The sequence below is a fragment of the Corvus brachyrhynchos genome, unplaced genomic scaffold, assembly GCF_000691975.1.
Source record: "Corvus brachyrhynchos isolate BGI_N302 unplaced genomic scaffold, ASM69197v1 scaffold101, whole genome shotgun sequence".
Taxonomy (NCBI): Eukaryota; Metazoa; Chordata; class Aves; order Passeriformes; family Corvidae; genus Corvus; species Corvus brachyrhynchos.
This window is the reverse complement of record NW_008237239.1, coordinates 14,473,254-14,485,433: the sequence shown is the minus strand read 5'-3', so window position 1 is coordinate 14,485,433 and position 12,180 is coordinate 14,473,254. Positions and strand designations below refer to the sequence as shown.

Genomic DNA, 12,180 nt, shown 5'->3' with positions numbered 1-12,180 from the left:
TTTGGTGCCAATCTCAGAATTGGCCTGGAGGGGAGGAGCTGAATGGCAAAAAACTTTCAACCCACCAAACAAAATTCTGGAATGTTTATTGCCAATGAAGGAAATGAAAGCTTTCCTCAAATTAATTTGGAATAATGCTGAATACTACCGCAAAAGATTTCTGTGTTGGAAGTGTCCTTAGATACTACTGCATGTGTCAGTAAGGTCAGTATGAACAGTGGACTGGGTGCTCTGCAAAATGGCAGGAACGTGTCAGCCTTGCATCAAAGAGCAGCATGCTGGCCTTGGAGACAAACAGAACTGCATTCAAAGGGAAAAAGGAAAGATTTCTCTTTTTGTCCTGGTAGAAAGTGTTATTAGAAGTATGTGTCTTTCTTTCCATACAGATATTTGTATGTATACATGCACACATGTAGATATATGTATTTGTATGTATAAAAATACATACATTTTCCCCCCCACATTCCCAATCTTTTTGCTTTGTAAAACTCCCCCTGGCACAAGGCAGAAGAGTGTGTTGTCCTCTCATCAGACTAAACTGCTGATTCTCTGCTGGCTTGTGGATGAATTGTCATCCATGGTTTGTTTGCAAAAGACCTGGCACTCAGTACTTAAACAGGTGCAGATACTCCATCGTTGCCTTCTGAGGATCAAGCACGGCAAGGCCAGGAGAACAGCTCTGATCTGGTCTATTAAAATGCAGGGGCACCTGATAGTTTCTTGTGCAGGCATAGTGCATTAACTGCCGTTCTTTCTAACCACACTCATGGTGTTAGCGTGACTTCTATTTGCCACTTTAAAGTGTGAATCAATTACTATATATGCAGCTGAGGGGGAACTGTTCTTGCTTGTTGATAAATGTAGAAAAACCTCTTTGTCAACAGTATTAAGCTTTTGTAGCCAAAAAAAAGGAAAGGGTTTCTCTTAAGAAAACTGATTTCAAAATGGATCAGTAGCATGTGGTTTTCAAACAGGAGCCTACAAGGAGACATGGGTAGGTGCAAAAACAGTAGGACTTCTTAGAGTCCACTGTTTTTGCATTGTTTTTATGTGGTATGTGCAGTTGAATATTTAACCCAACAATTGAAAATCAATGGAGGATGTATCTGCATAGAGATGGAAGTACTTTTTGAGGTGACATGCTGTGAACTTCTACACAGAGTACTTAAAGGAGGAAGTGTGAAGGGTAGAGCTTTTGAGAGGGATTCCATCTCCAGGTGTGGTGTTCTGAAATCTCTACATGTTTTAACAGATGTCTGGAGAAATACCATGACTGTGAAAGAGAACTATTGCTTTTGGTATTCTTATGGGCTCTAGATAGCTGTAATCACAAAGAGAGGGGATGTGTGGGGTCTTATACAATGAATGCCAGTTTGTGGTCTGCGTGGTGTTTGAGAGAGGAGAACTTTGAGCTCGTTTAGCCTTCTTCTGTTCTCACTAATCAGCACAATGAATCCCCTTAAATGCTAACTGCTCTGAAGTAATGAAAATCAGAGTCCAGTCAAGCAGTATAATATAGGTTAGTCCTGCATCCACACTGAAGGGCTTCTCTTTGGTACTTCAGCCTGCATTCCTATACACATATTGGCCAGTTTCTTTATTAATTTAAATTTATTATCCTTTCTCTGCAGGATAACCATGGAAATGACATACACCTTGGTATTTTCTTCATGGGCATCTTCATAAAAAACAGAATTGGAAGGACGACTGTGATTTATAGGTAAAAATGATGGTGTTTTGTATTTAAAGTGAGTTTCTTTCCAGAGCTCTATGTGTGGGACTTTTTCCTCACTTACATGTGTGACTGTAGTAGTGCCAATCCTCTTAACTAAGGAGTAGTAACCTTGCTGTTCTCAGGATTGGTCTCTTGGCCCAAAGAGATTAGCTAAAGAATAATTTCTGATGTCTGTGAATGGGTTGGATGGCAAGAAAGTTGTAGTAGCCTGTCATATATCTTGTTCTAGGTTACAAGGCTTTGATCTCTTTTCTTTTCTTGTCTTTATGTCTTCTTCTTTGATGCTGCTGAGTACAAATCTGGTAAACCTCATGGTTGGCAGCCTGAGAGCTCAACACTTCTGAAAATCTGGTTGCCGTATTTAGGTGCCCCACTAAAAAAAAGTTGAACTTTCTCATTCCATGATTTTGAAAATCATGGCTGTGTCACTCTATTGTTTCTTCCACTGTTTATTTTGGTTAATAATAATGACTTATCCATTAACTTTCTTTTGTGGGTTTTTTCTGCATGAAAATGTTGCTAGAAATCTCCATGATTCCAGGGAGGACAGTTTCACTCTTCTTTTCTACTATTCTAGTGGGTATTTTTATTACTGTTGCTGTTTACTTGAAGTGGATTTTTACTAGTCCCTGTGATTAGAGCAGGAATTTTGTGCAGCCCAAAAGTTGTGTTTTTCAAGGTGCATTGGTTGGTTTTCAGTCAGTAGCTAAGGCTTATATCAGACTGAAGCTGGAATTTTTGGGGGGGGCATTGCCTTAAAAGGGCTTTCATTAGTCAGCTTAAAAAATGTTAGTGCTCCCTTTTCCACATAGCTGATGTTTTGCATGTGTAATTTTGAGAAGAAACGAGATAATCCTTTAATTGGGCCCAGTGACAACAACAAGAAGTTTCTTTACATGTAGAAATGAGAGTTGATGCTGGGATTCTTACTATTTGGAAATATGCACTGCACGCATCCTGCCATGACATGAAGAGGAATGCATGCTGCAAACAGAACAAACAAGTCCTTTCCATCCCCTTGGATTGCATGCAATGTACGCAAATGTCTGTCAGCTATTTGTAAGAAGATTATAACTCAGATCTTGGGCAACCTGACAATTACTTGGGGGGAAAAAAAAAATTGCAAACATAAAGCCAGAGTATTAACATGGTATGCACAGCCTACATAACCCTGTTGTCAAGTTAACCTTCTTTAGGAAGAGTTGGCACTGAATGAAAGGTGGAAACAGCATTTGGGGAGGAATGGCACTTAAAATAATTCTGTTGCATATGGCTAAAATCAATCAGTTCCAAAATGCCACAGTTCAGTAAAATGTTTATCATTGATGTGTTTTCAATGTGTCCTGTATTGTGAGTCATCAACTTTGCGTTTTTAAAGAACGCTTTTAACTCTCCTGCTTTGGGTAAAGAAATGAATATCCTTTCACTTTTAATCAGAACATGACTTCCTGACCATATTTCTTCACCAAAAACTACTGAAATGCTTTCCCATAAAATGAGACTGATGTTGACTAAGGGATTCTTACTGTGTTTGTGAAATGTTCGAATGTATGTGTTGGCAAACTCTAATGCATTTTTTTCACTCTGCAGGTGGAATGACATTGGGAATATCGCTCATAACAAGTCTTCAATTGTTCTAGAGTTGATCAACAAAGAAGAGAATGTACTCTTTCACACAGTAAGAAAAAGATCTGATCAGTGTCATCAAGAAAGCTACTTATGTAAAAATAAACCTTTAAAATTCCACTTTTCTCAAAGAGGCTCACTTGCATAACACCACCCCCCTCACAGTTCATGCTGTACTTTATGCAGAAAGTGAAATTAACTTCATTTAGGTACTGATTTCTGTATTTTCTTCCAAGCATCCTGAATTATGCTATGCTGGGAAGTCTGCAAAAAACTGAAGTGCTTTTTGATGGCATAAATACAGCAGCATAAGTAGAAATAGGGCATGAGCTACCGTGTGTGCATATACTGGAACTTACAAGGCTGTGGTGCTGTTGTGTGCTGTTTAAAATCACTCCACATCTCTCTGAACCAAGACCAGTATAGAAACTGGACCAGCAAGCTTGAGCCATTTTTTTTGTTGCTGTCCCCCTCTACTGTGCCTTAGCAGTGAAATGACAGTGTGTAAATGCACACCACTGGGTTTCAGTAATCCTATGCCTTGAATGCTCTTGAGACCACTAGATGTGTTCTTGGGAGCCAGATTCGGATTTTTAGAAAAACTTCTTTGTCACTTCTTGGTAAGAATAACAAATTAAATAATTTATTTTCTTTTTTTTTTCTCATTTTTAAAGGATGATCTTGAAAATGCCAAATATATTTCACGTCTGTTTGCATCAAGACACAAGTTTTACAAACAGAACAAAATCTGCACAGAGTGAGTACTCTTGCTTCACAGTTGTTTTCTGGCACCTTGCTTTGGAATTGCTCTGAGTTTTGGCATGTCTGGTTTCATTTAAATTTGGGGGTTTTTTTGGTTTTTTTTCCTAGTCACGTTTGTCAGTTATTCTTTTCCCCTTTCCCATTTTTTTCTGTTTTGTTTTAACCAACAGCAAGAACAGACGGTTGAGAATGAAATTTCATTCTGAGCCTTGTGAGCTTTGGTGGTCTGCAAGCAGCCAAATCCTACAGAGAGTCTTGAATCAAAGGCCTTGGTGTCTGCTGTTGATAGCCCAGAGTGTCAGTACAAACTGAAGTGAAGGGTGACGTTATCATGTCAAAGTGTGAGCTGTTGTAGCAAATGCACTGCCCATCCAGCAGCTAAGGGCACTGTAAAGTGCAGGTTGTCATCTTCTAGTTTGGGCAGCATAAATTGTCTGCCTCTTACGTGTGCTGAACAAGGGAGGACACCTGGGTGCGTTAATCTGCATAGCTGTACTGCCACAGTGCAGCAGAGATTGTAAATCTAAACCTGAAGTCTCCTTTGGGGTCTGGTTTGAGCACTTTCTTAGAAACTGGCCTTGAGCTAGTCCTCTCACACAGGTGGATTCCTTCTAACTGAAGGAGGAATTCATTCGACTTTAGCTTTAATTCAAAAGTCTGTTGGTTAGCTGAGATATTTCATTTACACTAGCACACATTTTCAGATTGAGATAAATTTGGCTTTCAAAAGGTTAGAGTTTTGAGAAATTTTCATGGTGTGCTGGGTGTGTATAGCAGAGAACATTAAATTCTTGCAAAACTTACCATGAAGAAGTCTCATCTCTATCAACAACTCTAGTTAGAGCTGGACATCCCATCTGTTCAGCTAGGTAATGCCATCTGTTGGAAAATAAAGCCAAAATGATGAGGGGAAGATTGGAAGGTCTTTCACGTGTGCACACGTTGTATTAACATATGGTGAGTTAGAGCATAGGAGAGTCCAGTGAGGTGAAATGCTTTGAGTGATCTCTTCACTTACACAAAAGAGGTGTTGATTAGATTTTACATGGCACTTAGAGTTCTTGGGAGTTGAGCGGAGAAAAGACATTTCTTAGCACCATATAATGGATTTCAAATGTCCAATGCTAAATTCAGTTGTAATGGTTCCAGAGGGATTGAATTCAAAGGGAGCTCCTCACTGTTTCCCCTGTGACAGTCAAGAAAGAAAACAAAATACCATAGTGTCTCAACTTGGGATATTTCCCCCTTTGAAGCTGTGTGATGGGGTCAACAGAGAGGACTTTCTGTTACCAATCATAATCCAGACTGCAGAAACAATAGCTTTTGATCATGTTTCTTCCTAAACACTGAACCATAAGTATGTGGGTCCCATGAATGGGGTGTATAAAGCAGTTTCATAGGCAACTTGCAAATATTTGGGCTAATAAAGGTAGGGAATGTCATGAAGTCAAAGAGTGAAATAACAAGTTTAAATATATTTTTGTCATTAGAACTGCTCCCCTTACCACAGTCTCATGTGGTATAATCTTGTGTGCTAGAGCCACAGATACTGATGACAGCATATGCCAGTGCGTGTTTTCTAGCCAAATAATTTTCTTGCCCTCTGTGTTAAAATGATAGTTGTTTGTTTTCCTGCGTGCCTTTCCTCTAATCGCACATAACATCATTCACCAGATCAGAAACTGTAAGAGGACAAATTCCACCTTTCCTCTCTTCACGTAAGCACTATATTTCTACCTCCTTCAACTTGTTTCTTTCCCTTCCTCGTATTTTTTTTTCCTCCTACATCCCTTATTCCTTCCACTGCACCTGGCTGCTCTAACATGGTATGTGGCTCTCCTAGTATTGTCTAACCAGTTGGTTTTTTCCTTTTCTTCCTGATCTGTGTGCATTGCTTTGGAGTGATTGCTGTCAATTTCATAAAATTGTCCTTCTTTTAATGTTCACATTACGTCACCTGAGACTGTACCTGTGTGCCATGTTCAGTTTTTTTACTTATGAGACTTAATTCATTTTAAACCAGAATTTTTCTTTCTTGTGTTTCCAAGTAAGCCAAATAGGATAATGAACAAAAGGCATGTATAGTTTGGAATGGGAATACTTATTTAAAGGATTTAAAGGAGAACCTGAGTTAATTTCATTTATTCATATATCCGAAGATCTCAGTAATGAGTAATACAAACAGATTCTTCATGTCTTCTTTTTCCCATTCATTCTTGACTCAGAATTGAGATATCGTAGTTTCTGTCATTTCTCTTTTTCCTCCACAGACAATCAAATTCTCCTCCCCCTATCCGACGACGGCCAACCTGGAGTAGGTCATCTTTGGTACGTGCCACAGTGAGGTCTTTAAGAATATCTATACCATTTCTAATGGGATGAGGCGTTGTGTAAGATGAACCACTTTCTAAATTTCAAATAAGCCCATTAACTCATTTCTTGAAGGCAGTATCATTGGAATGAGTTTCAAGGGTGTTACTGCCCGGATTGATTAGTTTAACTGGATAATATCGCCACTGAGTAGTAAAAATTACAGTCTTCAAGGCATTATATTTTTATTTGCCCTGGAGAAACTGGGCATCTTTTCTGCTGGATTGAGGTTATTTCAATATGTAGAGAAAATAATCCTCTAGAAAGAATTTGAAGTGTCTTGTGCTGTATGCATCAAAACCTAGTCATTACATAATGTTATGTTTCACATTTCTTCAATCCTCATGTTTTTGTTTAAAGACTGCTTACAATTTACCAGTTTCTTGGGTTAGGATCGTATTTTATGTGTGAAGTTACTGTTAATTTAAGTTAAACTGTTAGAATCAGTCAGGATTGTGATTCAGAGTTCTTCCTAAATTGTATTTATTTCCATTTAACTAATCTCCAGAAACACTATAAATCTGACAAAACTGGGTAATTTTTTCCTGAAAGATTTCCAAAAAAAGCCCCAACAATGTGTGAGGTCTTTTTTCCTTCCTTCAGTTCTAAAGAAACTCTTTTTGGATTAAATTTTAACATCTAGCATGTCAGTATTTTTTAATCTTATTTAACAGATTCTTAATTTCTGTAACAGTAGCACTGCTGGTTCCTTAGGCAGAGGGCAATATTATCTCTATGCAGGTTGCCAGTTTTCATGTGTGATATAGGTTAATACCTACTTTGTAGACCTTTCCAGAGTGGAAAGTCCATAACCCGATTGCTGCATGGCAGAATGCTGGTGTGGGCAAGTGTTTTCTTGACATTTCCCCACAGCATCATTACAGCTTGTGAAAGTGTTCCAAAATTAAGCTTAAGCAGGTAGTGATATTAGGACAGCTTTATCTCTGCAGATTCCGACAGAGATTATTTTCCTGTGTATGTGTTTACAGTCCGTTAGATCTAAAAGTTGCACTCTGTGTTTCCCAGCCACTGGCAGGAAAGCTGCTGTAGCTGCCTCCAGATTTCTTTGTCTTTCCATTCGTAGCTTGTTTCTGAGGTGTCAGGATGCGGTACGCAGGCTGTGTATCACATTTTCTGAGAGGCATATTTACAGTATTTTTGGTATCTATGAGTTTGATCCCTGGAAATGACTATGAAAAACTGAAGGTGAAGAAATGAACTGCACTTTGCATTTTGATGCTAGGGCCTCTGTTATATCACGAGGGGAAAAAGTCTTTTCTATATTATATATGAAAAATGGAGATCTGCTCTTTCAAAAGAAAAAAACAAATCCTGCTGCCACTTTGTTTTGAACATAAGCATGCAACGAGTTTTAAAACCCCAAAGTCTCAGGCAGATCAAGAGGAAGAATGCAGGGTCATCAATTGAAAAGTGCACTGGGCTGCTGGCTGCTCACGGTGAACTTTCAGCTGCCTTTTTCATAATTGTTCTGTGAACTTGTTGGAACAGTTCTCTTTGGAAGGAAAAAAAAAAGCAGCCCTCCTGACTGTTGTCTGCACTGCACATACCTTCATACACCTACCTATTCATTTGTCTTGTTTAGTAATAAATCAGTTGGCAGGAATGGGAAGTGAAGTGGAATCTTTGGGGTGAGGCTCTGCCACTTCACTAGGGATCATGTTCTTTACTTTCAGATCGAGACCCTTTATATGGTTTTGGCATGGTTTCTGCTGTCTCTTTCTCCTGTCAGACCACCCAGCAATGTTGGTTTTCCAGAAAAGCCCCCTCAGTGTAGGAGATCTTAATATAATGGTATGTTTAATTACCTGACTTTTAAAAAAATCCAAGTGCTCGTTAATTTGGATATTGTTGTTCTGCAGACCTCAGGGTTCTCTTTTGTCAAAAGAGGCAGATGGGCCTTAAAAAGAAAAATTCCAAATTTCTTGCAGATACCTTTCATAACATCTATCACAAAGGAAACTGTCTGCTCCAGATGTATACACATTCATAGTAGAAGTCAATTCTCTTTCCTTGCACTTTTCCTCTGCCCTCCATTTGTTAGGTTTTCCAGCATCTTGGTTAGTTCCAGCCTCAGCTCCTCCTAAGGTTGTCAACAGCAGTCTCCTTGGCCCAGGTTGTTCAGTGAGCTAGGGTTTTACACCTTTGGAAGTAATTCTTGTAGCAGAAATACTTGTTGTTGTTTTCCAGCTCTGGCTTAACACAGCTATTTTGTATGCAAGAATTCATACTGAGTATCTTTGATTCTCATTCCTTCTCATAGGAATATTCCTTTACATAGAAAATGTAAATCTTGCTTCTTTCCCACCCCCTCTTCACTAGCAAACTTGCATGGTGCTCATTTGGTGCGTGTGCACACAAAGGCAGATTATGTGGGGTTTTTTGCCTTGGGCATCCACAGTATTCCTTAATAGTTTGAACTACTTGAATCAGCCTGGAGGAAAAGTCCTTATTCTGCTGTTAAGGAAGACACATTCATGAGACAGGAGTGTCTTCCTTGTCCTTCTGCTTACTTCATGTATTGAAATATGTTTTCATAAACTTTGCTCAGTGACACCAGACAGGACATTGCAGTGCAGGTGGCAAAGTAGAATTGCAAAACAGGTCAGTTTACCAAGGGACAAAGCTGGGGAATATGGCATCAGCTCTGATTTATTCTTCCTGAAATGATCCTGCTGATTTCATGCTGAATTGCCCCCTCTGAGACTTGTGTTAAAAAAATTTGTTTCAGTGCAGATTATTGGAGTAAACTCGAATTTATTATCTAAGGAATTCAATGTTCATGTAATTTACAGAGTTATTTTAAGCCTATTGCTTGTGTAACAGTGTCCTAAGTCCTTGAATTTGTTCCATCTCTGCTTTTGTCCCGATTAGGTGTCTGTTTTGTTTGGATTTAATTCTTCAAGGGCAAGGGCTTTTAATGAAAATGTGAAGAATTTTAAAAGAGCTGAAATTGTGGATGTTGTTTTCTGAAGTGGTTGAGCTTAAAGGAGTCTTAACTGGTCAGCTTTGGGCTCTGTAACAAAATTTAGCAAGCAATTTACAAAAAGTTATTCTCTGTTCCATAAGGAACTGCCAAGACGTGTCTTTGGCTGGGTAAGAAAGAGCAGTATTCAGTGGAAAGGCCATAGAACCATTTTCCTGTTTCAGTTGCAAAAATTGTAGCAAATGAAGTTCTAATACATTTTTTTTTCCCCTTGTTCTTTTATTTCAGCCAAGACAACATCCTTTTATACTGCCTCCTATGCATGTCCAATGTGGAGAACACTACACTGAAACACATAATTCACAAGGTACTTAGAGCATATATTTTGCCTTTAATGTACTTCGATTTTATGTGTATTCAAAGCAGCTCCTAAGCTTTGTGTCTAGATTTATAATGCCATCATGGTCAAATGGGAGCTGCTGCTGCAGGAGAACTAGCAGTTTTATAGTTAATGTTGCAGTAAGTCTTCTGTTTCAAGTCCAATTTCAGTTTTCAAATTTCCTTAAAATATCTGTGTATGATTATATGGACCTTAAACTTGGTATTCCAGTTCAGTGAGCTGAAAAAATAATTTCTAAAGGGAGTATGATGGCTGTACTCAAAGGCAGTGCCAGCTGGGGCCAGGGAGAGAAACCGAGTGAGGAAAAAGGAGACAGCAAAAAGCTTTTATTGTAGGAGAAATCATAATGTTCCGTCCATGAAACTGTATCTGTAGACAATCTTTTCTGCTGATTTTTCACCACCATCTGCCTGTGTTGTTAGCCTTATGGACACAAGGAGGGTTAACTATTTTTACGCCCATGTTTGACAAATAAATTCTTTAAGAGGTTGTGCCAGGTTACTTTGATCAAGTCTGGGAATGGAGCCCAGCTCCTAAACACCTTCAGTCTCACACCCTTAACCACCCCACCTTTTGGAATACACATAGCCAGGTCTGTTAGGCTGTTCTTTGCAGTTCATGAGAGGTACAGCTGAAGTGCTCTCACGAGCAGAGGAACTCTCAGTCACACCTGTTAGTGTTTTCAGGTTGTGGGATCTGACTATTTTTAAGGTAGAATTTGATAGGTTTTGAAGGAGCCATTCAGTAGAGTTCCTTGCATACAGTAGATGTGACTTAGTGGCTACTACTGGTTTATTGTGAAGGTGAGGCTGTGAAGGATATTCTCAATTTTAGAAGAATTGTCAAGTTCCCTTAGGTTTACAACACACTTTTCTATATTTTCAAAGAACTAGCTGATTTCTGAGTTTGGGGAACTGTTACTTTTTTCTTACAAGATTTTCAGCAGAGAGAGTCTTGCATTAAAGTTGTGACCCAGGGATATGATCTTTACTGTCTTGATTTCAGCAAAGATATGCTTTGCTGAAGTATTTAACATTCTATAGTGCATCTGTAGGGTGGTTTGTTATTTGGGGTTTTTTTTTCTTTTTTTTTCCCTGAGCTTTGATCACCCAGCTGTGTCATACTTCAGATCCTCAAAACTGTTGATTGGTCTAAAGTAGGATTTCCAATTTCACAGTCCTCTGCTACTATGAATCTCAGACAGCTGTGTATCAACAGAAGAGACAAGAGAATTTTTCAGGTTAACTGTATGCTCGCAGCGCTGGAGTTTTAAGGTGTCAGCAGCAGTCAACCCTTCCATGATGCTGAGGGAGGAGATGCCCCTTTATTCTTCCCTGCCACCTCAGGCAAAAACACTTCCTCTCTTTCCTCTTTCGTGTTTCCCACAAGGATCTGAACTGCTACCATATTTTGCTAAGTGTTGGGAGTGTTTATGTTAGTAGCTTTGCTTTAGTTCTATTTCAGTGGCTCAAGGATGCTCCCAAGACCGAATGTTCCCTGCACTTGTGCACTAAGCTGGCTCTGTACTCACTGCTGCAGACTGCATTTGAAGTTTTGTTAACAATGGATGAGTCCTTGTGGGTTAAAATTGTCAACATTTCTCTCTCTGCTCTACACAGATAGCATTTTCCATGGAAATGAAGAAACTTTCTACTGTAGGTCTCAGACCAGTTTGGATAGGTGTCCAATGGACTTCAGCTACTTGAATGGTAATGGACCCAATGGGAGTGTATGCAGTGCCCACAGCATGAACTCTCTCAATCGCTCACAGAACTTCATCCAGGCATCTCCAATGTCCTCAAATCTGAGCATCCCGGGAAGCGACATCATGAGAGCAGACTACATCCCCAGCCACAGACATAGTGCAATCATCGTCCCATCTTACAGGCCAACTCCAGATTATGAAACTGTCATGAGGCAAATGAAGAGAGGGGTGATCCAGATGGATAGCCAAAGTCAATCTTTGAGGAATCTCAATATTGGAAACACACATGCTTATAACCAGCCGGAAGACCTAGTTTACAGCCAGCCTGAGATTCGAGAGAGGCACCCTTACACGATCACCTACGGGCCCCAGGGGGGTGGCTATAACAAGCCTGTGGCCCCATCTGACCAAATGAACCCTAACAATGTTGCTCAGAATAAGACAGCAGCCAGTGCCATATCCCACACGGTCAGCACCCCAGAACTTGCCAACATGCAGCTGCAGAGCAGCCAGAGCTACAACACTGCCCACATGTTAAAGAACTATCTCTTCAGACCCCCGCCTCCATACCCACGCCCGCGTCCGGCCACCAGCACGCCCGACCTGGCCAGCCACCGGCACAAGTACGTCAGTGGCAG

General features: G+C 39.8%; 1 protein-coding gene across 2 annotated transcripts in view; it reads left to right on the top strand.

Annotated features, from left to right (window-relative positions):
* The window catches only part of PTPN14 (protein tyrosine phosphatase, non-receptor type 14), a 71,294-nt gene that overhangs the window by 40,878 nt on the left and 18,236 nt on the right, over positions 1 to 12,180 (top strand). For both annotated transcript variants that reach the window (XM_017730027.1, XM_017730028.1), the window contains exons 7-12: positions 1,632 to 1,720; positions 3,326 to 3,413; positions 4,036 to 4,118; positions 6,394 to 6,451; positions 9,726 to 9,804; positions 11,457 to 12,165. In XM_017730027.1, the coding sequence (XP_017585516.1) occupies positions 1,632 to 1,720; positions 3,326 to 3,413; positions 4,036 to 4,118; positions 6,394 to 6,451; positions 9,726 to 9,804; positions 11,457 to 12,165 (1,106 nt within the window). The remainder of the gene's footprint in view (positions 1 to 1,631; positions 1,721 to 3,325; positions 3,414 to 4,035; positions 4,119 to 6,393; positions 6,452 to 9,725; positions 9,805 to 11,456; positions 12,166 to 12,180) is intronic.